General features: G+C 41.3%; 2 protein-coding genes and 1 long non-coding RNA gene across 4 annotated transcripts; all 3 read right to left on the bottom strand.

Annotated features, from left to right (window-relative positions):
* Window positions 1-10,338: 10,338 nt before the first annotated feature.
* On the bottom strand, window positions 10,339-11,886 carry LOC120285025. Of its 2 annotated transcripts, XR_005544258.2 has the most exons (3): window positions 11,647-11,886; window positions 10,868-11,510; window positions 10,339-10,778 (listed from the first exon to the last, which is right to left on the bottom strand). It is a non-coding gene; the product is annotated as an uncharacterized LOC120285025 (long non-coding RNA). The 2 variants fall into 2 exon arrangements; XR_005544255.2 differs by having other exon boundaries at window positions 10,868-11,886.
* A 4,536-nt stretch (window positions 11,887-16,422) lies between these two features.
* Window positions 16,423-16,985, bottom strand: LOC6731620. Its single transcript, XM_002078724.4, has one exon. The coding sequence runs from the start codon at window positions 16,889-16,891 to the stop codon at window positions 16,490-16,492; it is 402 nt and encodes a 133-aa protein (XP_002078760.1). The 5' UTR covers window positions 16,892-16,985; the 3' UTR covers window positions 16,423-16,489.
* Window positions 16,986-17,480: 495 nt separating this feature from the next.
* On the bottom strand, window positions 17,481-17,920 carry LOC27209403 (papilin). The gene is made up of 2 exons (XM_016184836.3): window positions 17,830-17,920; window positions 17,481-17,771 (listed from the first exon to the last, which is right to left on the bottom strand). The coding sequence occupies exons 1-2, from the start codon at window positions 17,900-17,902 to the stop codon at window positions 17,605-17,607; spliced, it is 240 nt and encodes a 79-aa protein (XP_016024301.1). The 5' UTR covers window positions 17,903-17,920; the 3' UTR covers window positions 17,481-17,604.
* Window positions 17,921-22,361: the final 4,441 nt, after the last annotated feature.

Below are 22,361 nucleotides of genomic sequence, written 5' to 3'. Positions count from 1 at the left end.
TGCTCCAATCAACAGCAGGATCCAAAGCGTCAGACGAAACCCCCTTCAAAGAGGAGCTCATTGCAATTAATTAGTGTTTGTCAGCCCATACAAATCGGCACACACTCAGCCGGGCGGACTCAACACACACAATGTGTGGCAGGCCTTGACAGAAAATTAGTTTACCGACCCGCCCACTAATAGTCGCCCTATTACCAGCTTATCTAAAATCGGTCGACAGACAGACGGCGCAGGCAGCCATCCAAAAAAGTGCCAGCAAATTAACATAACATTTACCGCAATTAATCAAAATTAAATCGGCCCCATCTTCCCCAGCTCCACAGATGGCCATGTCAATGAACCGCATGAACAGCCCAGCTACACAGTACCCCCCAAAAGTCAGCTAACAACCTCTGTCTCCGACTTTTCGTTGGTAACTTGGCTGGGTGGTAGATGAATGGCTACCTGGCGGCCCACTGTGAACTTGAATCTATCAAAACCATTGGCATCGGCTAAGTGAAAGTGGCTGGATTTGACAGGGAGAACAGGGAGACCTTTTTGCCACGGGCTACGGGATGTGCTACAGTGGGTTGATCGGGGTTAAGCCATGTTATTTGAAAGTCCATGCTTGAGTAAGAATCAGGGATTGACCTTAAAATCGTCTCTTAAGGAATGATAATATAAAAAGGGATAAAAAATGTTTTAAAGTTATATAAGTATTTCGTACCACTGTTCGGAAACATTCACACACATTAAGCCCACTGATGAAGAGGGTTCATTGTTGTCGGGAATAGGGTCCTGTTGTGCGTGTTCGGGTTCAACGTCTATTTAAAAATTGATTTGTTGTTATTTACATGCGACATTATTTATTTGGGATATCTTTTTAAGCGAATTTATGCCAGCACGCGATAATGGTGTGTCCTTCAGGACAGCTTGCCGCTGTCGAAAATCCAATTTGTAAGTGTCACTGACAGTTTTTGGGCATAGAGCAATTTTTTCATTGGTGATTTCTCCAGTGAAGCGAGAATCACAGTTGATTTCGGATGCAACAAGTTGGCGTGGGGCAGGATTCGAAATGACTGGAGGTGTCACAGCATGACTTTGGTTATTGTATTCGGGGCCAAAATACAAGGATGTGTTCATTTGGGTGGATAGTGATGGAGATAGGAGCAGGGAAAGTCGGAAAGGCGCCAGTAATTGAAGGCATTTGGGTGGAAAAATCAATCAAAATTGTGTTCTTGACATTTGAACGGGTTGGGTGAGGTTGTTATTTGGCGCTATGGAAATTACGTTTGATAAGATAATTATTTTAAAAATCTTCCATGCGGAAGACCACATAAATATTTAAGTTGAACTTTAAAAACGAGTAAGCCAGTAAGCAGCATTGCTGATAAAAAGGTCAAATGAATAATTAATATAAATGTGCATTCATTGTGGAATATTCTCGTGTCATCATTGATCCCCAAAAAAATCCAGCGAAGGGAAGCACTTTTTTTCCAATTAAATAATAAATCTCTCCAGGAAGCTGTAATGACTGCAATTAAGGGTAAGCAACTGCAAAATGTCTGGGGAAAATAATTTGCACTTCCGCGACCTGTTCGCACCTCTCAGTCCTCCACGGGCTGTGGCAGGAAGCCATGAGCAGTTGGGAGCAGACAGACACGCAGGTAAGTCGGGCACTTAAAATTTTATATAATTTCGCACGTGAAACTTTAATGAACTCTTCTCACTCACTACACACACGCACGCAAATTAATATGGGCCAAAATGGAGGAATAGTTGGTCAGAGATTGAGTTCGCATAGGATGCCCAGCGGCAAAGTGGGAATATGAAAGCAACTACGGTACGGATCTCAATTCTGCATTTACTTAGGCTCAAACTTTTGAAATTGCTTTTATGGATGTTTGTTGATGAGGTTTGTTTATTCTTAACTATGCTTGGTAATTATAATTCAAATGCATATACTGTTCTTATTTCATATAATATTACCTTTTCCACTTTGCTTTTAGTCAACTAAGCCACTGATCCACCGCATTGGCATTAAAAAGTGTTTAATATAGAGTGAAGAGTAATCTGGTGGCACACCAAACTATTGGTTTCAGGGTCTGCCCAGGCAACCAAATGCATTGTGTGCAGTCCTCTTGCAGGAAGTGGGTGTACCAAGGGGCCGGAAACATGTGGCAACCAGGTTCTGTTGAAGATGCCAGCAGCAACAACCAGCTTGGCTTGTCAAATCGTGCGCGTAAAAGTTTTAGCCATGAAAAGTTTTCAGCTGCTACCTGAAAGTTATTTTTTGTTGCAGATTACATGCACGTTTCCCGTCGTGGATACTTACCATATAACCCAAGAGTTTATGAATTGGTCTGCCCCCTAAATTCTCATAGTCAATAGGGAAAGGTACATTTTATTAAGTTGCAAGTACTATGTGGGTAGTATCGAAGTTCTCGTTTCCTAATATTTATTCGCATTAAATATAGATTTTACATACTTATCATAGGTAATAGAACTTAATTATAACCCCAACCCTTTTGGATTTGCGTCTTATATACCCTACATACCTAGCAAGCATGAGCTGGTGTAGCAACAAAGTTGTCTGTCATGAGCTGCATGTTGCACACGTGTCAGGCGGCAACAAGGAAGCCAGTATCGGGCAAAAGGAGCTGCATTGGGGGGCTTTTTACGTGACGCTGGCGTAGCGACTTGTCAAAGGCAGTGCCATCAGATCCGCTGTTCCAGCTTCCACTTCCAGTCCCCACATCAGTTACACCGTGCTCCTCCCTGGGGACAAATTGAATTCGTTGGAATTGTTGCAACTCTGTGGCATTCGAAATGCGGACAGCCGGCGGCTGGCACTGCGGCAGTTGGCGATTTGTTTGTGTGTCGTTTTGGTGCAGGCATCGCTTGATTTGCATTTCGTTCCGCACCGCTTTTCCCACTTTCACTCGCCCAGCTCCGTCTGCCGTTGAAAATCACGCTAATTGTCGTGGACCAGTGCACACCGAAAATCACGAAAATTTCGAGTCGAAAAACGAACTATTCTTTTAAGCCAACTTAAAGTATTTATATGTGCCATGGATCAAGTTCTTTGACTTTTAAGATATGGGGAGGACAAGTACAAAGTTTACTAATGGTTAAAGTTTGCTTTAATTAAGTGTAAGTGATTCCTAATAGTAAAAATAAAATAGAGATTGTAAAACCATATCCAATCATGCTAATAATGTTATAGGAAATTATATTGTTCCAAAAATATTTAACTGCAATTTTCCGTATAATACCCTGTTTTTAAATCTCCTGTGATACATCTTTTCTCCCTGTGTACTTAGGCGCAATGCAGCTTTTCGCGCAAGGGAAGGACAATCTCTTAGATCGGTCTGCTGAAATTTGCATTAATTGAAATGCAGAAAGTCAATGAGGCTTGAATTCAGAAGGAGTACAACGGCGAGGTTTTGCGTATACCTAATTTGCAATATAGTTTTAGATGGGACATTCTAAGTTTTAGAGTTGTTTCACTTAAAGCATTGCAAGAGTAGCTGCCAAAAAGCAGCCGCAGGATTCTTACTTTGTGATGCAAATCTGAAAACTCTTTGTAAGCTGAACCACCAATCTTCCCCCACCAGAGTGCTGCCAAAGTCGAGGCTCTAGTCCTGTTTGGTGACAAGCCACAAACACAAACAAAAGTCAATGCTCGCAGCTATTAGGAGAACAACAACACGGCCAGAATAAACAGCGCTCCTCGTCACTTTCGCCCCTCTCCATCACCCGTTCCCCGGAAGTGCAGCCAGTCCTGCCAAATGAAGGATGAACACAATGACAGTGTCTGCTGGTGTCCGCCAGATGTCCTTCCTCCCACAAACAAAAAACACCTTGCATAATTTATAAGCATTTCCATTTGCTGCAGCAAAGGATTAGAGGGGAAAATGCCGAAAAACTGAGCTGCCTCATGACCTGCGACATTTGCATTTCAACGCAGTTTCAACACGCTCATGAGCAGCAAATGACAACGCGGAAAAAAGCCGGGAGCAACGAAGGGAAAAGGACTTCATTTCCATCTGTCCTGCGGTCGAGCGACTCCTAATGAGCGCATTTTAAGCTGGATAGTCGTGGTGTTTAGGTCAGCTAATTTAAAGCATTAGGAAAATGAATGCACTCTACAATTTCATGAGTTGATTAAGGAGGGATTAATATGCAGTTTATGGATTTTATGCATCAACCCTAAGTGGATTCATATATTTTTATTTAATAGAGAAATACCCGATTGCTCTCCAAATGAAAATTGTATAAATATAATTGGCACTGGAAAACTTGTGAATTTCTTAAGCACTAGAAAAGTCGGATCGAAAATAAGCCTGAGCACTCTCAATCTTCCTTAACGACAAACTGAACTTTCTTTTCTATGACTCTCGAGATATCCTGTCCCCATGTGTTACTTTGACCTAGGCAAACATTTCAATTAGATCAGCTTTGCCAAGGCAACAAATTTTAAATTGTTTTGTCAGCCGGATTCAAACTTGATAAATGCCAAACTGTCGAAAGTGTTTTGCCGACGGAATGGTCTGACGTTGAAAGCATTTAAAACACGATTTTCACATTTACTTTCCAATTTTGCAATGTTATTGCCTTTGCTGGTCTCCACCAGTTGAGTTTGCCCCCTGGCTTTTCCCCTTTTCCCTGCCTTTTCGACCTACTTGTCTGACAATGGCGACATATTGGGGAAAAGTGTCTAGGCAAGGCAAGAATTGAATCACACTCCATGGGGCCTCAGATTCGATTAAGTTAAATCGAATTTTTTGGTTTTGGTTTTGCCGATAACAACATCAACTAAGTCAGTGAGCCACGATGGCTGCGGTCCCGGAAAAAGGAGGGTGGAGTGTCTGGAATCCTTGCCTGTGGCCAAGTTCCATTCTTATTCTTTGCGAGCATAAACAAGATTTATATCGGCAATAAAATATTTCACGCTCCAGCGAAACTCAACTAAGAGCGCACACCTTTATAAGTGGGAGTGTAAGGACTCGCAGGACCTCGAAGTATACCCTCGCGAACTTGTCACATTTTTGAGGAATGTTCTCGGGCATGTGGCTTCATCAAAGAAGTGTAGATAATCTGTCATGCCAATACAAAATCTTGTGGCAGACACTTAAAGGGCTGGATAAAAGGAAAGAACAGGTAATGGGGTGAAAATAATTGTTTGCTGGAGGTGTGGCTAATTGAAAAAGTTAGGCTATCCAAGTTTATAAGAACTCAGGCAAACCACATCTCGCCGGGGAAACAAGCTGACGAAATCAAATCAAATTCTTTACGCAAAATTAAAGTACTGTGTTAAAAAGCAGAAACAAATAAATAAATGAAGGTTTATGTTATTTTGTGATAAAAAAAAGCTGTTTCAAAGCTCTGGCAATGTTCCAGAATCCTGTCTAGCAGTTCCATCATCCGCCAGGCCCAATTGGGGCCTCCACCTCCGGAGCTCACATGGCTTGTTGGAGCTTTTGTTATTGTTATCAAGCAAATAGGCTGACTTATAGTCCGCCTCCTGTTCCTTTTGTGTCGTGTTGTCTTGTCTGTTGCATGTACAAACAATTTAATGCCCGGGATAACAAGTCTGCCGCACACGAGCGCACTTCGGCACGCAGCAAGTCACATACCATGGAGCACCTGGATGCCAGGATGCGGGGAAACAGGATTCAGCCGGGCAGGACATGGCAACGGGTTAACCCAACGTGCAACTCGCTCCTTGCGGCTCCGCGTGTGTAAATCCGCTTTTGCCCTTAAATTTCTAATGGTTTTATAAGTTGGTCCCTATGCACTTGAGACACTCGCAGCAAAGCTCTTATATCAATGAGATATAATATTTTATCAATTCAATCACATCGCATTGTGAGTAAGGTTCACTGTTAATGAAGGGTTTAAAAATATGAGTTACTTTTATAATTTATGCCCGCTTAAGTATTTTTTGCAGTGTAAATGGATTGGTGTGGGAGAGCACCTGCAGCTTTGGACGTTGTGGACACTCCACGTTGTTATCATTAGGACGACGCTTGTTGGCTATTTGCTTGACTTTACCACCGTGACTGCTACTTTCCTGTTCCGCCTCCGGCTTTCCCGCTTTTCCACTTTCCTCCTCGGGCATAAGTCAGGCATTAAGTTTGTTTTCTCTTTTAATGACTGAACCGAGGAAAACAGAACTGACTGGACCGCACTGCATCCAGTCTCCGGAGCGGTTGTCCTGGTCATGACAATTAGTGAATCATTTGTGCCACAGATAACTGGGCTTACCTGATTAGACTCTGTTAATTGCTGACATCACAGCGTGTTTGTGGTCATCGGAAGGTCCGGTGGCTGCATCGGTCTTATCTGACCGGCAATTAATGCGCCGGAATTGCCAAATTGATTGTCAGCCGGCGGCACTTTCAGAAAGTTTTACCCTAATGCCGGTTTGAGTGCTCTAATGCCCAGTCATGTGATTTCAGGCCATGCAATTATACGAATATTGAGCTAATTTACGGTACCGGTTATTTGGCCAATTGGCAAGGCGATTCATGAAACTATAGCTACCTTTATTAAACGTTGTTTAAAGTATTAGCTTAAAAAGGATTTTTTTTAAATTAACTATTGTTGAGTTCAATAGAACGACATGAGGGAACGAGTCTTTAAATTAAGGTATTACAAGTAAGCATCACAAGTATGCCTTGGTTGTGTGGACAGGAAATGGCAATTGGAGTCAGTCCAACTTCTACTGCTCTCAGCATCTCTTAAAAATGAGTTTCCCTACACTTAGGGCGCATGCTCACCTTAAAACAGGCAGTAATCTCTCGGAAGCTGCAATGGGAAAAGCTTTCATATCCTAGGCAGACCCAACTGAACTGGGCTAATGCAAACATCTGGGTCCCCCAGAAAAGGACCTGTACCAACACCCAGACTGTTAAACCAAGCCGGCTTTCAAACTATGCGGAGTTATTAAATGCTATGCGAAAAGTTTAATTGAAAATGCCGTCGCGTTACCCGCGGGAATCGCTTAAGCAGACTATGGGATTTTTGGGAAAAGCAGTAAGCAGGCTTTTGGGAGTAAATTGGACGTCCTTAAATGAGCGCAATTGAAGGCAATTTAACGATTTTGGACTGCTGCTAAATTTGCATAACTGTATTTAACATTTAAATGGTTTCCATTCCTCGGCAGTCATGCATAAGTGTTTCGTCTCTCATGAAGTTGCTCTTAAATATTTGACCTGACGACCACAGACACTACTTTGCATGTAATTGAATAGGGAAATAAATATCCTTGACATCTAATGGATAGGAATGGAAACCTTAGCCTTTCACTGGTAATTTGTGCCCCGTTGCATCTAAAATCCGACGGCTTACAAGGCTGGCCGCATATATTACGTATACGCAGCGATGGCAAGATGTTAATGCCATTTCCAGATAGACATGGGGAAAGTATATGCACATTCTAACTACCTTTACCGTGTTACCTGTATCCTCCTGCAGTCCAATCCGACTGCCTCTGCTGTTGACAACTTCGGTGACAGTTTGCCGAGTCGTTTGGCTCCCCGGCTTTTCTTCTTGTGGAGCGACTTTTGCTTTCCGTGTTATTCTCTTTCTGCCACTCGAATGCCCCGCGGCATTGCGCACATTTCCATCTTAAGTATTTTTATAGCTAATGGCCCTTTTAGCTTAATATCAACACACAAGTGACACCGCCCCGAGCATTTTCATGCGAGCGAGACACACACGGGCGGAAGGGAACGAGAATTTTAAAATTTTTATGTGTTTTCATAACGATTTTTATGCCTGTCTCAGGCTGGGCCATTGACTCCTTCCAAAGGGGGAAAAAGGCAGGTCGTTTCCTGTGCCAACGCCACCTGTTATCAATTGATTTTTGTGTGCCTGCCAATTGCCAGAGATGCGTGACGCAAAGGAGAAATGAAAAAAAAAAAAACAAAAAATAATTCAGGGAAAACCGAATGGCGAGTGCCTGGTGATACAATTTAAGGGACACGCTCTTCCTGATATCTTTCCTCTTTTTTGGGGGACTGCAAACTCAATTTCCCATTTCCCGCCGAGCCCACCTCAAAGTTCAGCCAGTGCAAGAACAACAGACCGAACAAGTTGCACAGTTGTTGATTGACATGCCAGTGGTGCTGACTGAGTACGACTCACACTCACACCGCCCTCTGTACCACACTGCGTATACATTATCTATGCCCTGGCATGCAGCATAAGCGCTCAAAGTCCTGGCTCTCTGTGTGTGAGCCGAAAATGGTTATTGTTATGTCGAGACCCGCACACACACAGGATGTTCCCCCAGCTGTTGGTTGTATGGTTACTTACTGACAGGGGGGGAAGAGGAGATCGGTCCTTTGACACCGAACAAAACGCATGGTCCTGGATTTGGGTTCGATTCTACACTGGACAACTTGACCCTTAAGCCAGCCAAATTAGATGGCATATTGCGTCACCCACCCCGATGACCAATTAAGTTTTAAGTTGAAGTAATTTACCAGTCATTACGGAAGTGTCGTGGGACACGAAAATCTATATATGTACATCAGATAGTAGTGCCCTGCTGCTGTGATATGTAATGCAAAACAAATTGCCCCTAATGCTGGCGCCCTTTTTTCGCATTTTTCCCTAACATTTTCCCCAAGAACGATGCAGTTTTTCCTGCAAACTATTTTGCATATTTTTACAATTTTCATGCTGATAAAAGTGCTCTGTTGGAGCAGTTCGCTCGTTGCCCTTTTTTACCCTACGTTAGTTATACTGTGAATTGATTTAATGACTTAAACGGTTTTAGTTTAAATTATTTAATTGTTTCTGTTAAGCTCCGCTCCTTCCACAGTTGCAGTTGCTGTTGCACTGTTAATTGATTTAAATTATTTAGCGGTCAGTGGATTTTTATTTCTCTGAACGAATGGAGCATATGAAGCACTCAACCATTTAAAATTGAAAACGGAAACGCAGATAAATAAGCGGAAAAATCGTTATGCTAAGGTTAATCAATTAATTAACTACCCATACCTATGTCACTTTGGACACGTCGCTTTAAATATTCGCTAAACTTCATTGCACACACATAACACATTAACTTAGGTGAAAGTCATTCAATTAGGAATGTCTGAGAAAAAACTTCTGATATCTGACATTGTCAAACTGTCAAAGTTCTAATGGGGCGTGTAAAGCTGTGAATGTGTCAGTTTCCAGGTCACACCCACGAATTCCCACGAATATCCATGGAATGCCCATATATATTTGCCCATAATTATGGGAACAGATGCATTAAAGCTGCTTAGTCCGGGTCGTGACCCTACATCCCTAAATATGCTTTAAATTTCATTTTTATTATCATAAATGCTTTTTTGTGTCCCTTTCATGGTTGGGATCTGTTCGGCTCGGCAGTGTGCGGGTAAAGTTATCACAGATGCGCAGCCATTTGCAAAGAGAGGCAAACTTTCACATATTCAGGGAAAGGACAACAGGCACACACACATACGCAAACGGACACACATATCCTGCGAATGAGATTTGGGTTTTATGGCCTTTTGCTGTTAGCCGCGGCATGTTGCTTCTGTCTGTTTGTCTGTTTGCCATCTCTTGTTGGTTAATTTACATTTTCTTGGTAATTAAAATGTGTCTTTACAGCACCCAACCCCATTCGGTGGCACCAATCGAGCCGAGCGGAGCTGGGGTGGAAACTCATTTACATAATTATGTGTGGCAATTTCCAAGATTTTTCTGCCACAACCATTCAAGTTGCCGCAATTATTGCGAGTGCGAGAATAAATTTATTAGTATTGCTCTTTATTCACACATTGTAAATGTTGGTTTTGCCTCTTCTTTCATTCCTAATTGCTAACACACATTTGCATATTATTAACCAATTAATTTTAATATTTAATGATTCGAGGTTCTTGTTCAGCTGATTATAATTTCCTTTTACAATTGAAGTGCTTGCATGTACTGTTATACTTGTAGTAAATTCAATAAAATATTACTCTTTAATAGTCCCTATCTCAAACTCTTTGTTAATTTAAATTTTAAATCCCTGGAAGTGGTTTTTATTTGACATGATGTTTATTTATTTTCGCTTTACGCTTGTGCTTCAGATATCGATTGTTGTACTTTAATTTATGCGAGTTTCAGCCAAGTGATTTTCAATAAATTATGCATTGAATGAAATTATTATTTATGATTTGGGGAAATTGCAATTAACATGATAATAGGCCACATAATTAAGAGTAGTAGTTCGCTAGGAACAAACTAGTTTGGCATCCAGCTTCCTGGAGTTCAATGAAAAACACCAGTAATTGGATTTCTGCCCAATAAAAACTAATTAAATTTTCGAGTAATTAAAAAAAGGTCCGCTGCAGACTGTAATCTTTTTTAATTTAAAGTCAAAAAACAAATGTATATATTTTTAGCCAAATAGAAAGCCTAAAAGTGAATGAAATCATTACACGGCCTGTGTGATTTTCCACTCAAAGCATGTGCGAAGTCAATGGGCAGCAACATAAGTCAACACTAAAGCCGGCAAATAATGAAAAGAAATGGCCAGAGACTGCTAACTGGTCCAAGTCCAAAACAAAGGACCAACCTACACTCCAACCAGGCGGAAGTGAGCTCCTTGTTGCCCCATTCCTGGCAGCCAAGTGGCATTAGAGGCGCTTAGCAGCCACGTTCCGAGTAATCCGCGTGCCAGCCGGGGGACCGGAATCTATTTGGGAAAACCCAAGGAAACGGAGGAAATTCCCAGCTCTAATTATTGACAGCAACAGAAGGTGATGGCGGAGGGTTGAAGGACCGCGCTGCTCAAAGGAACAATTAGGAATGAAGCTCTGTTAGGACTGTAAAGTTCTGGTCACAGTGAAGCCAACTTTAAAGGACCCACACTTACAATTTCTATTTTATTTCCCCTGTCCAACGGCACTCTGCATCCTGTTTTTCTTATTGTCCTTCCTCTATCAATGCATTGAAAAATGTTGCCAATTAAACGGTTCAAGTTTTCTGCTTTCTATCTTTTGTTTGCAGAACGCCTCAGTTGGGTAATTTTTAATTTGTAGCAAATCATTTTTTATGTAGATGTCCAAATCCTCGAGGATACCAAGGAGTCCTTGGAGGGCAATTAGAAATTGTTTGCCTATCTTTTGCTGTTGGTTTTCTTGCTAGCATCGAAAAAGTTTTGGCATCAAGAAACAGTCCGTAGGAAAATATTAATGGTTGGCAATAATTTCCAAGTTGAGCCCCTCTTATGAATTTCATTCGGTTTTAATGATCACATCTCCGGTTTAGTAGATACACAGAACGGAAAACATGAAAATATATGCTTTTAATATGAGAAGTAATAAAGGCCTCAAATAAAATATTCTTATTCACCTATAAATGTCAAAAGTCAAAGGTTCCGGCTGTTGGGAACCCCTAGGAAACATTTAAATTGTTGGTAAATTATAGCTTGAAATTTCATTGGCGAACTTTTAAGGGAACAGCGGAGAGAATGGGAAACCATCCAAGTATTAGACAGCCAATTAAATAGGAATTGCCTTGGGCAGCAATGAAAAAGTTGCGAAAATGGGGAAATTGTTTAGAGTTAGAGAAACGGAAATCTAATTATGTATGAACAAAGCGGACGCAAATGGACAGCCAATTTGTGCACACATTCTTTTTGCCATATTTAACCTGAAGGAGTCTCGAGTCCTGCTTCGATATTCAAACATTTTTTTCGGTTGGCTCTTTGTCTTCTTCTCTTCGTCAAGTTAATGCAAAATGAAATATATTTTTATTTTTTATTGAAAGCCTGCGCACATAAATCGCAAAGGAGCGGGAGCAAAGAGATTGAGCCAAGCACTTCACAGGATAAAATCGAATTGTCGATAAACTTAGGGAGGGAATATAAATGGTGAGATGGCATAATTTCGCCTCCGAGAAGAACTAATTTCAGATTCAGCACACACGTCGATGATATACAGACTTAGGATACCTCATCTAATCCATTTATCTTCATTATAACGTGAAATTATTCGTAGTTTCCAGCAAATGGTATAGACAGATATTTCAATTTCTGCTTAATGAATCTAATGGTACCTAACAAATTAGTGAGGTGACTGCAATCTATTTATATGTATCAGAAAATATTAAATTTGTGACTTTATAAAAATTGCCAAAATTAAACTCTTTACTCGCTTTAAGATATTTGCTGACTGGAGAACTTTAACTTTGATTCATGGAAAACGAAGGCAAAAACCTTGCTAGCTTGTTGCATCTTTTGTCCAAAGCCAAAACAATTTAAGCTTGTACTTAAGCCCGTTCAACAAACAATGGACTTAAAGCAGAGTTTTCGGATATAAGTGGCCATTGAGTTTTGAAATATTTAAAGACCACAAGAGCAGCTTCGAAGTTCCTGGCGAGAGTTTCGGAGTTGAGCCTTCGCTCAACAACTGCTTATTAAATGTCTCTGGCAGGACGAAAGTGGGCGGGAAGGTAAACACCTTGGCCACGCCCAGTTTTACGGCCTCTACGTGGGCTGGGCACTGAGCAGGCTTTTATTGGCCGATGGGTGAGGGGAGACATGGGAAACGTAAAAAGGATTCCCTCGGCGAAAGCAGCTTTATAAGAAGTTGATTTTGTCTGCACTTGGCCTTTCGGAATTTCTATGTATTTGTTTTACAGGCCAAAAAAGAAAGTGAAAGCTGAATGGGCGGGCGGCTGAGCGGGTTGAAAATGCCCGAATGAAACCAATTGAAAATTTATTTGCTTTCATAAATGAAATTGAAAATGATTTTCCCGGACTGAGTTGGGTTCAGTTTTCCGTTTCCGCCCTCGGTATTCTCGCCATTTGCAGTCCGGGAATCTAATTGGTTGCGAACAGCAACGATATGTGAAATATTTATGGCCGAAGTCCCGACAGTCGGTTGTGGTTAATGGAAACTGAACGGGAATGGCAATATCCAGGCCATTCGTATTTTCATTAGCACTTGGCTATTTCCCAATATCACGTGGCATTTGATATGCCCGTATACCGGTTATAAGTGCGCACAACGATTTATAAATGTATGCTGTTTGCCTACGCGTTATAATTTGAATAGCTTAAAATAGCATTTAAGCGGCATAAAACAGAATGTGAAAAACAATTGCTTATCTGTTTTCTATACCGGTCTGCATAATGGTGGATTCTTAAATTATACAAACACTTCTGTGTTTGCCTAATATAATAAGCTGTAAATATTTCATTAATTTTTCATCTACTTCAGAGAATCTATAATCATATTAGATAACAATGGAGACACCTGCGAAGCCAGCTTTTCACCGCCAGCCGCATCGATTCTTATCCCATTTCCATTGTAAACTTCGAGGACATTTTCCCCTTCGCTGGCTTTGACTTTAAAAACCGCAGTCGATGGCCTTCGCCCCCGGCCGACAGCCTTCAACATCAATTCTCGAAACGAAACATAAAACTTTTTCCTATGAATAAAGATGGTCGAAGTGGTGGGCGGTGGGTGGGGTTTTAACCAACAACCGATATCAGTATAATATAACAACATAACTTTCTGAACTTTATGAGCGCCGATTGCTGTTGTCATTTCACTTGGCTGCCGTTAATGTTGCTCCTTGTTGTGGTTGTTGCCGCTTTTCATCCTGCGGCAAAAGTTGAAGAAGTTTCGAGCGCGGTTGCTGAACAAATTTTGTCTTTTGATTTCGCTTGGAAAAACAGAAAGCAGAAATGTACAGGACTCGCAGAGTCTACCTCACATTCTAAAATGTTGATGCTGATTTGTTGTGGTTGCCCCTGTCGCTTGTTGTTTGCATTGTGGTAGGGCTTGCCCCAATATTTACATCTAAATATCGATTTAGAGTGTCAATATCATATCGCATTCCTCGTTCACCCGCATTGCCCCCACCTGTAATTAATCACATTTGCATGCGGATTGGGTTTCACTTATTATGCACACAGAAACACCCACAGAATGCTGTCACCACATGGAACAATGGTCCTTTTTCATGTGGATTTTACTCTGACAGTTTTGCTGAAATCCGATGCGGCACAGATGCGTTTGCGTGGGCCACACTTTTGTGGGTGACTGTGCTCCATATGGCTCATTGCCTGATTTGATTGATCCAACTGGTGACACCTCTCTGGGGGATTAGCTCGGGGTAAAATCGGAGCAAAAAGGGGGGGATCCGGCTTTTCGCAGCTGTGTCGCACAATTGTCTAAAATGTCATATATAAATATTTGTTCGGTTCCTGTTTGCATTACGTTTTCGGGTTTCTAATAAACATGGCGCTTGGAAAGCTGGCAGAAATTGCGACGGTAAATCGAGCAGCTGGGGGCGTGTCACGTTTTCTGTATTTGCATTGAGACAACAGGACGAACAGGATACACATACACACTGGAACACACTGCCATTCTACTGATGGTTTATAGATGCTGCTCCTGTTGCTAATGTTTGCACTCTGACCCGGAATTGTTTCTGGTTTGCATTAATTACATTGTCAATAGATTTGAGCTTAGAAGGGCGTTTATGTGTGTGTCCTGCTTTGTCTAGTTAATGAACTGAATGCACTTGTGGGGGTTTGGCCATTTATAGGGGCCTGGAGCTTGATAAGCCTCCTTGTGTCACAATAGGCAAAACAATACTATTTTGCGTTTAAAGTTTCCGTGTATTTATATTCGTATAATTAATGAGTTGTAGGAAGGAAACTCTTTTAATTCAACATAGACCTTTCGGTACATAGAGTAATATACCTTGGTTAGTTGTGCTAAATATTAATATTTGGTTATTATAAATTTATAAATCCTCAAGGATTACCTCTTTCCGTGTTTCGTTTCATCCCTTGACTAAAGAACCAAATGAAATTATAAATGTTTTTGGTTGTTTGCAGCCATAAAAGCTGAAAAATCGCACGCTGCCAGCCGTGCGTATACGTAATACCCTCATAAATGCAATCCCGCTGCTCTTGGCGGGAAATAAACATCGCGCAGCGTTCACTCCTACAAATCCTTCAAAAATCCAACTTAAGCCGGCACAAACACACTTGCACCGACACACATATAAGCACGGGGAGAGTATATAGGAGCGGGTACAGGACATACATTAATGTATCAATGGCTTATTGAAAGAACATGGAACTCGACTACATCCCCATATAAATAACTTTACTCGACATTCCTCCCCCGTTTTATTGGATCTGAGTACCTGTTCAAATTGAAATTCAATGCCAGCCCATTGGCAGGCTTACCGTGTCCCCTTGTACGATAAGGCTGTTACGGTTTAGGGACAGTCGATGCTCTATGAATAATAATAAAAATATATAAGGAATATGGTTTATTAAATAATTAATAAGTAACAATTACCAAATGGAAAAGGCCATGATGCCATAGGAATGCGATTAAAAATATGTGGAATTTTAACAATAAGGAACAAAGGCAACGAGGACTTCATCTGTGCAGGATGTCCAGCAACGCGAAATATATTCTCGAAGGAGTCGGAGTTCAAAAGCAAGTGTCTGACCTGAGTTCGAAAAGTAAATAGTAACATTTAATGCCCCCTCAGGGCGACTGTCTATTGTGTTCCACAAAATAAAAGTTTCTAGCTGCCGTAAAGTTTCTGCCGTTTCCCGCTTCAGCCGGGAATATGATTTGTCTGCAAAGTTGAAATAGATTTTTCAACAATTTTCGGTAAGCCCGGCGCTATGCAAATGAACTGCCGTCGAGTTTTGATTTATGCTGATGAAAATTGAGTTGCCGAACAAAATATTATTTTGTTTTTTCGACCACTGCAACGGGCTCGGTGATAATATATAGGCTTGAAATCTGGCACCCAGAAAATGCATTGTGTATTGTAGGCTCATGGTCCGCACACATGGCGTATGCTTAATCAGCCATCAGGATGGTAGGGCTGTGCCACCCTGTTGTATCAACTAGAGCTACCACGCCCCGTTCCGCCCCCGCAATTCAATCAGAACGTGGCTGGTATCCTTCGATACCGTTGTGGCCGGCACCACTTAATATGCAGGTCCTGACACAAATTAAAACCCGGCAATACACAGCGACTAGTACAGTAGCTGGAAAACTCGGCGTTATTGTGTGTTTGCTTGCTGTCGGTTATTAGATTTTCCGACAACAGACAAACTTCACTTGTCGCTGCATCACATGTTAGCAGTAGCCGTGCTGTCGCCTTGTTTCCTTTTTCCGCTTTCCCGCTTTTTCCCATCCGTTTCCCGTTTTCGACAGCATTGTCTGCGAGCGTGTGTGCAGGGGAATTAAATTCATTAGCAATTTGCACGCCAACAAGCGGGTGAAAAGTGCATCCCAACTGACGCAAAACAACAGATTCGCATCCGTGAACCCATTGACAGAACAGACTGACACGAGGAGCGTTTTCGAATGGCAACCTTTTGCAGCACTTTCACTTTGTACACTGAAATATACCCAAATATAACGTAAAACCCACAAATGCAATGCTTCAAACTGTATTTAAACTGACAAAAATGGTAACAGCAATCGCATGCATTTTGAGCAACCTATCGCTTGAAGCTTAGGCTCTCAGCTGGGGAACAAAAGGCTTTAATGTGATCGCAGTCCCGTCTACCCAGTGCCATATCCGAGTGATAGTCGATCGGATAGACTATGGGCTGGCGATCAATACGCCACAAAGTCGGTTCTGACAGGACCTCAACGTCGGTATCCAACTTTACGTCGCACCTGCCCGCATACGAGGTGAACCTCTTCGGCTTGTGGACTCGATTATAGGGGTCTTTGAAATAATCCCTGTAGTCCTGGCACTCCAAGTAGAACCTATCAACTCCCCGCACTGCGGAGTAGTCCAATACTTTCAGTCCAGGCTTATCGCAATTGAAGATGGAAAGGCGGTGTATCCGGCTACTCTTGGACACATTCCACATGTCCACCTCTGGAATAAGCATCTTTATCACAGAATGATCAGCAATTGGGTATTTTTTAAAAAATTAAATATATTGAATTTTATGTGATAGGTGTTTATCGAACTGGAGTGTGTAGTAAAGTGACTTATAAAATAAAAAAATCATAGATCAAGGCTTGCTAGACTCTTAAAAAAGAAAATGAATTCATGGAAGAAAACGAAACATAATAAAATCTAGTCACTGAGCTAGCGTTCTTAGTAAACCCATAAGGGAACTGCACTAAAGGCAATCTAAGGAAACAATTTGTTTTCTGCTAACCGGATTGACTTTATTACAATAAGGATGAAAAGAGTGAGGGGTGATGTTGAGTGTACACGAGCATGGCAGCAAACTAAACAGAAAGCCATTGATCCATTAACTGGACGCCTTCGTGCCACAGAAACAGAAACTCAATCAATCAGTGCTCGGTTGCCCAGACTTTGTTTGTCCACACATAGGCAAAGTTGGAAAAGTACAACCACGGGTAACCAGGGAAATGGGCAATCGGGTCAGAGGAAAACGTCGCCTGCCATCAATTAGCTGGGCTGTGTTTACTCAATTGTCTGCCATAAACAACAGACGCATACGAAGCTTGTCTGAATTAATTAATACTCTTATTACGCATACGACTCGTGGTACAGACATAATTACATACAATCAATTGCCTTTCCTTCACCAACGAACTGGTGGGTTGGTCAGTAAAATAATACGTCATATCAACAGGTATTTTCGCACTCGCTTTTCGAATCAAATATGTTTTTCGTATCTGGGCATCCAAAGAAATCTATTTCCACACACTTTCGGTGAATCTTGTCAAAGGTCCATTTGTCCTCGGGAGGTTTTCGGCAAGCCCCACCATTACTTCTGGGATCATTACACTTGGCTATAAAAAATTAGGTTTTAAGTAATTAAATATTAATTAATCTATTTAGTTATTGTACCAGGATTATAGCCAACGACATTTTGACATTGTAAGGCACAAAAGATAACAACTGACAGTGACAGAAGCTTCATGTTCTTTGTTTGATGGCCTCAGTTAAGATTTTCAATGTTTCTAAAAATGCACGCTTTATATTACCGAAAAATTCGAATTTCATGCACTAACTTCTTTGAAAATCGAAAGACGTTGAAGGTCGTATTTTTATTATTATTTCAAATCAGAATTGTCACAACAAATAATTCGATTGACTTGGATTATTAACCTTCTTAATCAATTCCTGAGTAATTTATTAATCCAATTATCGCATGGACTGACACTTGATAGATGGTCCATGGGGAAAGTTAGAAGGAAATGTGAGAATATATTCACAATAAGCCATTTAGTCATTGATTGATTTAACCCTAGATTCGCGACAGACACTTTTGGCCAGGCACCCACTTCAAAGGTCCTCTTAATGGGAAAGCAGGTTCTAGATCGCAGGCCCCGGCTTGTTCCCCAACTCATTCCGTAAACTACGTCGATGGCAGCTTTATATGTTCAAACATAAATCATGCATGAATGTGGCAGAAAACTGATTCAAGTGGACTGGGAGCGGAGGCACTGGCGTACACAACTTTGTGCAAACTCCGACGAACAACAGGCGGTGGCAAATTGCCCAACAAATCAATCAAATACATCTGACAGATCCTGGAGGAGTCGAGGAAAAGTTAGGATGCTCCACAGGACATGTAAATGAAAGCAGGATGAAAACGAACGGCTCTGGGCTGCCATTAAAGTGGCTTGTCGAATGGTCCGGCCAACGCCGATGACCGGACATGATGGCCAATGATGCGGTTCGATTATTTAGGCCTTGATCAAAGTTTTAAGTTGCAAAGTTGAAGAGAGAGACGTCCCGATTAAATATTCATCCTCAACCCTGAACCTAAAATCATTATTTGAGCCCTTGATATGAAAAGGTCTGAAGAACACTTAATTATATCCTAAATTTCCTTAAAGTTACACTTAAATGTCAAGTGTACGCCATGTGTGCGATAAATTCATAAATTCTGGGTATTTTAATTTCATATTTATTATCCAACACAATAATGTTCTCATTAATTTTCTACCTACTTTGCATTCGCCGCGGGCGTCAACATTAGCATTGAAACAAATTATTCCAGCTCAAGTGAATTCAACTTCCAATCGACTTCATTATGCCACCTGCTCCTTCAGAGTGGAGGCCATAGATTCTGCCACCTGCTCATCTGGTTCTGGATCCACCTCTGCAGTCTCAACTTTAATTGCCAGGACTGCTCCTACATTTTTCCAACATTTCCCCCTCGTATTTACTTTGCCTTTTGCAATTTTCCTCCTTCAACCTTTAACCTGGCCCTCTGCGTCTTGGCGCTTGTTTATTTTTCTGTGAGACTGCGCATATTTTGCCTCCAAATTAATTGTTGACATTTGCATCAAAAAATAAGAAACAGAAACATTTGTTTCTGCGGGCCTGTAGACGGGTTAAGCAAGTCTTTTAATTCCCTTATTTGAGCAAGGTAGTCTGATTTTGGTTTTCGCTTTGCTTTGAGGTAATCGAAATCTCGGTATAGAGATGGATAATTTGAATGTGCAATTGGAAAGTCATGAAAGACTTTATTAAAGTTGTAAGTACTTTCTTATCATTTGCCTACCAAGGGTATGACCACAGTCGTTCTCGCAGAAGACCTTATTCTTATTAATTGGGTGAAGACTGTAAGAAATGTTATTTGATTTGTTTGTATCCAGTTGGTTAAGTGAGCATTTGCGCAATTTGATTGTGTTGTGGAAATGGTGCGATACAGAATTAATTGCGCTCAGATTGAGGAACTAATTTAGCTCACTTTGTACAAACTTTTTTTTGGCTTTAATATAGAGAGAAACGGAAATGAGAATAATATATAATAATAAATGTTAAAAGGACATTATCATACAAATGAGATTGATATAATCATCATATAAAATTCTATAAATCTGAGATAAGGAGAATCGAACTTATAAAATCGATGCCGCAATACTTTCAAGTTAATTCCAGTTTGACACCCGACTGTCTAGGAACGTCATGGGTATGTATAAATATATTATAATCTTATTTAAAATCACATGTGCTACATGCAAGTGCATACCTGCCCTTGAGTGACCGGTAAAATCTCCGCAAATATCGATACGTAAACATTTTATATGAGAACTTTTTCAGAACTGTGGAAAAACTGCTAGCATAAAAAATGAATCTGCATAGAACGACTTCCTTTCCGGACATGAACCAAAAAACCTGTCGCCTCTGAGCCAAAATAGCTCCCTGCCCACCTCATTATTCACCAAATGCATTACACAAATTGTTCGTTTATGGCAGGGCAAAGGGAGAAACTCAACCGAAAACCGCACATAAAAACTATTACGCCGACCTCCAGGTTCCCGGCGCAGGCAAACAGTTTGTCTCCGTAGCCCGTTTCCTGGCCAAAGGTGGAACATCTGTCAGCGGCATTCGGGCGCGTCGTTCAGCTCAGACATGTGGGCGACAAACGGACATTTTGGCAACATTCTGTGGCACAACTGCAGGCTGAAAAGGAGCTGGGCGATGTGTTAATTGCAACTGGCTGGATACCTTTTAGTTTCACTTCACATATGTTACATTGGAGATCGGTTCTGAATACCGTACAGATGTTTCTTCAGTTCGCCAAATCATAAGTTACCTTAATAATATTAATACAATATTGCGTTTAATAACTATTAGTTTTATAAGCAACTTTAACAATTTTTCATTACCACTGTAGCACTTTAGAAAGTGATATACCCTCGACGCCCCATGAACAGTTGGTACCAAAAAATCGCATCGAAAACTAGCTGACAAACATGTTCCACTCATGCGGATAGACAGGAGCAGGAACACGGACAGGGACATGTCCCACTCCCATAAACGGATTGACATTTCAATCTCTGGTGGAATAGGGTTCCATTGGGTGAGATTTGTGCATTCTCCACCTCTTGAGCATCGCTTTATCGTCTTATTTCGTGCATATTTCACAAATTGCATCCGTTTGTCGCATTTGGCAGCCATATTGCATAGCTAAACAACTTCCGCCTGACTGATTGTGAGTCAATTACAAAATTGCATTTTCCCCCAAGGGGTTACCAAAACCCCCAGTCCTTTAATACCACACCACACCATCACCCAGCTGCACATCCACTCGAAACATCCTCCCAGCAGTCGCGCTTTTAGTTTTGCTTGCTCGGAGTTTCGTTCATTAGGCCAAAGATGCTGGTAACTTTTTCTGGTTAAGTGGCTTACAAAATGGCTGCAAATATGTAGCAGCTTGTATTTTTCTCAGCGAAAGTTTGGGTTAGCATTTGCATATGTACATAACATACTTGGCCAGTTTAAAATAAAAAAGAGAAGGGCGCTTTGAATATATATTTCAGAATTATCTGAATTTGTTTGTTGATGCCCAGAAATTGAATCTACAATTCATAAAATGTTAAATAGTAGAAACTTTTTGGTTACGGTTACATACTATGTTATGTTTGCTAATGAGTAAACCAAGTATAAAACCATATTATACCTTGTTTTGGGATCACATGTTTCTCTGAATAGGGTTCAAATTCGAAGCTGAACTTGGAATATGGCACAGGATTCACCCAACGAACCATGAGTTGGACGTCCCTCCCTATTCTTATGAAAACCATTAGCAGCTTCCACGTGGAGTGACCCAAACTAGCTCGGTAAAAATTGCTTGACCCTCTGGACGCAGCGAAGATTTGCGGCCAAGGCACGTAGGGCGAATAAATTTTGTATGACATTGCCGGGCATTCCGAATCCCCGACTTCTCGGATGGAGAACAGGGAATGAGGTGGCTGCCATCAAAGTAGCGCAAATTTGTAACGGTAATTTAGCCCGGGCGTCCACCGGATTTCAGTTTTGGAGCTGGAGCTGGAGCTGTAGCTGTAGCTGGAGATGAGACTGCTAAGTAGCCGGGACCATATTTCACGCAAGGACTGCAAAACAGACATGGCCACGCCCAGTTGGTAAGCACATCCCCTTAGGGGAATCGCCCACAACCGGCCGCCCCATCCATTAGATGGCAAATTGAATTAAATGTAAAAATCTTTTGCACGCAATTGAGAAATGGAAAAGTGCAAAATAAATTTATAGACATAAATATGAAAAGAGGAAGCGGCGAAATACTTTTCAGGACTTTTTACGACTTCCATAGAAATTAAAATGCCATTTAATGCTGCCAGAATATAAATTAAATGGCCGCATTTCGTTGGCGTTTTATGTTCATTGCCAGGGGTTCGGACTTAAACTCGACGGAGCGATTTGCCGGTAAATTGAATTGGCATAAAGACAAACTGAGAGTCCTGCCCAAAACCAACGACTGTCTCAGTTTGTGTGTACCAGCCAGGCAATTGAGTCCTGTCTCCCGTTTTATAGCTGCAGATTTATCCTCGACGCAAATCTGCAATTCGACCGGAGTCAAAAACCGTGCGATCTGTTCTATAGTTCAGATTGGGAGCCCACTT

This window comes from Drosophila simulans, chromosome 2L (assembly GCF_016746395.2).
Source record: "Drosophila simulans strain w501 chromosome 2L, Prin_Dsim_3.1, whole genome shotgun sequence".
In the NCBI taxonomy this organism is placed as follows: Eukaryota; Metazoa; Arthropoda; class Insecta; order Diptera; family Drosophilidae; genus Drosophila; species Drosophila simulans.
Note: the sequence above shows the minus strand (reverse complement) of the source record. Positions and strands in the feature narration are given on the sequence as shown.

Bases quoted from the DNA above. Each gene is read 5' to 3' on its own strand.
- LOC6731620 (XM_002078724.4), bottom strand. From the start codon at position 16,891: ATGCTTATTCCAGAGGTGGACATGTGGAATGTGTCCAAGAGTAGCCGG.
- LOC27209403 (XM_016184836.3), bottom strand. From the start codon at position 17,902: ATGAAGCTTCTGTCACTGTCAGTTGTTATCTTTTGTGCCTTACAATGT. The intron at 17,772-17,829 runs GTACAATAACTA...AATTTTTTATAG, and splicing joins TGTCGTTGGCTATAATCCTG to CCAAGTGTAATGATCCCAGA.